The sequence below is a fragment of the Palaemon carinicauda genome, chromosome 4, assembly GCF_036898095.1.
Source record: "Palaemon carinicauda isolate YSFRI2023 chromosome 4, ASM3689809v2, whole genome shotgun sequence".
In the NCBI taxonomy this organism is placed as follows: Eukaryota; Metazoa; Arthropoda; class Malacostraca; order Decapoda; family Palaemonidae; genus Palaemon; species Palaemon carinicauda.
This window is the reverse complement of record NC_090728.1, coordinates 61,050,136-61,052,635: the sequence shown is the minus strand read 5'-3', so window position 1 is coordinate 61,052,635 and position 2,500 is coordinate 61,050,136. Positions and strand designations below refer to the sequence as shown.

The 2,500-nt window shown below is 33.9% G+C and overlaps 1 protein-coding gene across 1 annotated transcript in view; it reads left to right on the top strand.

Annotated features, from left to right (window-relative positions):
* The window catches only part of LOC137639451 (adhesive plaque matrix protein-like), a 1,241-nt gene extending 585 nt beyond the window's left edge, over positions 1-656 (top strand). Inside the window, exon 2 of the mRNA XM_068371724.1 lies at positions 1-656. This exon is cut by the window's left edge and continues 198 nt beyond it. Within this exon, the coding sequence (XP_068227825.1) occupies positions 1-656 (656 nt within the window).
* The last annotated feature ends 1,844 nt before the right edge of the window (positions 657-2,500 follow it).

The window sequence follows — 2,500 nt, the reverse complement described above, 5'->3', positions numbered from 1 at the left end:
CCCTTCCTCCGAAATATTCAACCCCTCCTCCAAAATATGGATATCCTTCAACCCCTCCTCCAAAATGTGGCTATCCTTCAACCAATCCTCCAAATTATGCATATCCTTCAACCAATCCTCCAAATTATGGATATCCTTCAACCCTTCCTCCAAGGATATCCTTCAACCCTTCCTCCAAAATATGGATATCCTTCAACCCCTCCTCTGAAAGATGGATATTCTTCATCTACTCCTCCAAAATATGGATATCCTTCAACCGCTCCTCCAAAATGTGGATATCCTTCAACCCTCCGAAATATTGTTATCCTTCAATGGCTCCTCCAAAATGTGGATATCCTTCAACCTCTCTTCCGAAATATGGACATCCTTCAACCCCCTCCTCCAAAATATGGATATCCTTGAACCGATCCTCCAAAATGTGGATATCCTTCAACCCCTCCTCCAAAGTATGGATATCCTTCAGCCCCTCCTTTAAAATATGGATATACCTCAACCCCTTCTCCAAAATATGGATATCCTTCAACCCCTCCTCCAAAATATGGATATCCTTCAACCCCTCCTTCAAAATATGGATATTCTTCAGCCCCTCCTTCAAAATATGGTTATCCTTCATCTCCTCCTTCAAAATATGGATATCCTTTAACCCCTCCTTCTAGATATGATATCCTTCATTCAAAATATGGATGAATTGTAAAGTGTGAAGTCTCTCTTATGATCATCTTTAAGGTAGGTCTCTCTCTCTCTCTCTCTCTCTCTCTCTCTCTCTCTCTCTCTCTCAATGCCTAGCCCTCCCTGGTTCTTTCTTGGGTGGATGCACATTTTTCGCATATTCCATTATATTTTATTTTAAACATTGTCCATTTATCTTGTATGTCACTTTAATGATTTTTATACCGCGGTCTATACTTTAGATTGGATCTTTCACATAAAAACTATAAAAACTTAAAAAAAAAAAAAAAAGGATAAAAAGAGGAAGAGAAATAAGATAGAAGAGTGTGCCCAAGTCTACATTAGAACTTTCACATATATACTATAAAAATTTCCCAAAAAAATAAATATAAAAAAAGCACAAGAGGAAGAGAAATAAGATGGAATAGTGTGCCCGAGTGTACCCTCAAGCGAGAGAACTCTAACCCAAGACAGTGGAAGACCAATGCGGTTAAAATGAAATAGCTAAGAAAAGGGACCTCGATTTTAGCTGTGGTCCTAAACTATCAATACTGGTCTTCGTCCTTGACATCGAAGGTTTATCGTAACTCACAGAGGATATTGCTTCCACGCAGAATTGCGCTTGTGCCTCCTTGCCTTGCTTGGGTTAAGAAAATCGTTCAGCCTTTTCTTGTTATCTAAGTTTTGGGGTGGATTTAACTGAATGGAAGCTATACTCAAGGTTCTGTAGCTTCTTTTTTTTCGGCTAAATGGAAGCTATACTCAATGTTCTTTAGCATTTTTTACTTTTTTTTTGTTTGTTTTGTTTATTGAGTTTGTGTAGATTTGGCTAAATCGAAGCTATACTCAATGTTCTTTAGCATTTTTTGGGTTTTTTTTTTTTTTTGTTTTTTGAGTTTGTGTGGATTTGGCTAAATCGAAGCTATACTCAACGTTCTTTAGCATTTTTTGCTCTTTTTTTTTTCTTTTTTTTTATTGAGTTTGTGTGGATTTGGCTAAATCGAAGCTATATTCAATGTTCTTTGACTATTATAGGCGATTGAGATTAACATCTATTGTACAATATACAAAAGGGATTTTTAAAAATGAATTGTTTAGCTGTCGAATGTAAAGTTTTTTTAAAGGAAGATATTTTTTGTTTTTATGTTGTAGTGTGGATTTGGAAAAAAATTAAACCATATGTTCTTTGACAATTAATTATAGGTGATTGAGATTAACATCTATTGCCCGATATACAAAAGAGGAAAAACAGTATTTTATTTTAATCATTGTTTCACCTCTCGAATGTAAAATGCTTTTAAAGGAAGATATACAGTATATATATTTTTAAAGTTTTGATGCGGATTTGGCTGAATGGAAGCTATATGTTCTTTTGACTCTTCTAGGCGCTTGAAATTAACATCAAATCCCAAACATTCAAGAGGAAAAACTTTTTATTTAGTTAATTATTTTACCCCTCGACTCCTGAAAGTTTTTAAAAAGGAGATATATATTTATGTTTTGGTGGGAATAGTTTATTTACCTTTTATCGGACTCTGAAAATTTCTCTGTTTTTAGGATAAATTAAAAAGATAAGGGTTTTACAGATAAGATTTGAATTTATATCTATTACGAATTTTTACCTCATGATTTTTTAATATATATTTTGTTTTATCCATTTACTTAGAATTAATATGAATATTTTTCCCCAAATTTAATTGGAAAACTCTAGTCAAGCTTGACTCACTGGTCTGGTTAATCTCTTCCTTTTAGAAAAATAATTTACGGTGTTTACAATTCAGCATAATCCTTCCAAGATGTTTATAAACTAAATTTCTGGGGAATGTATTGT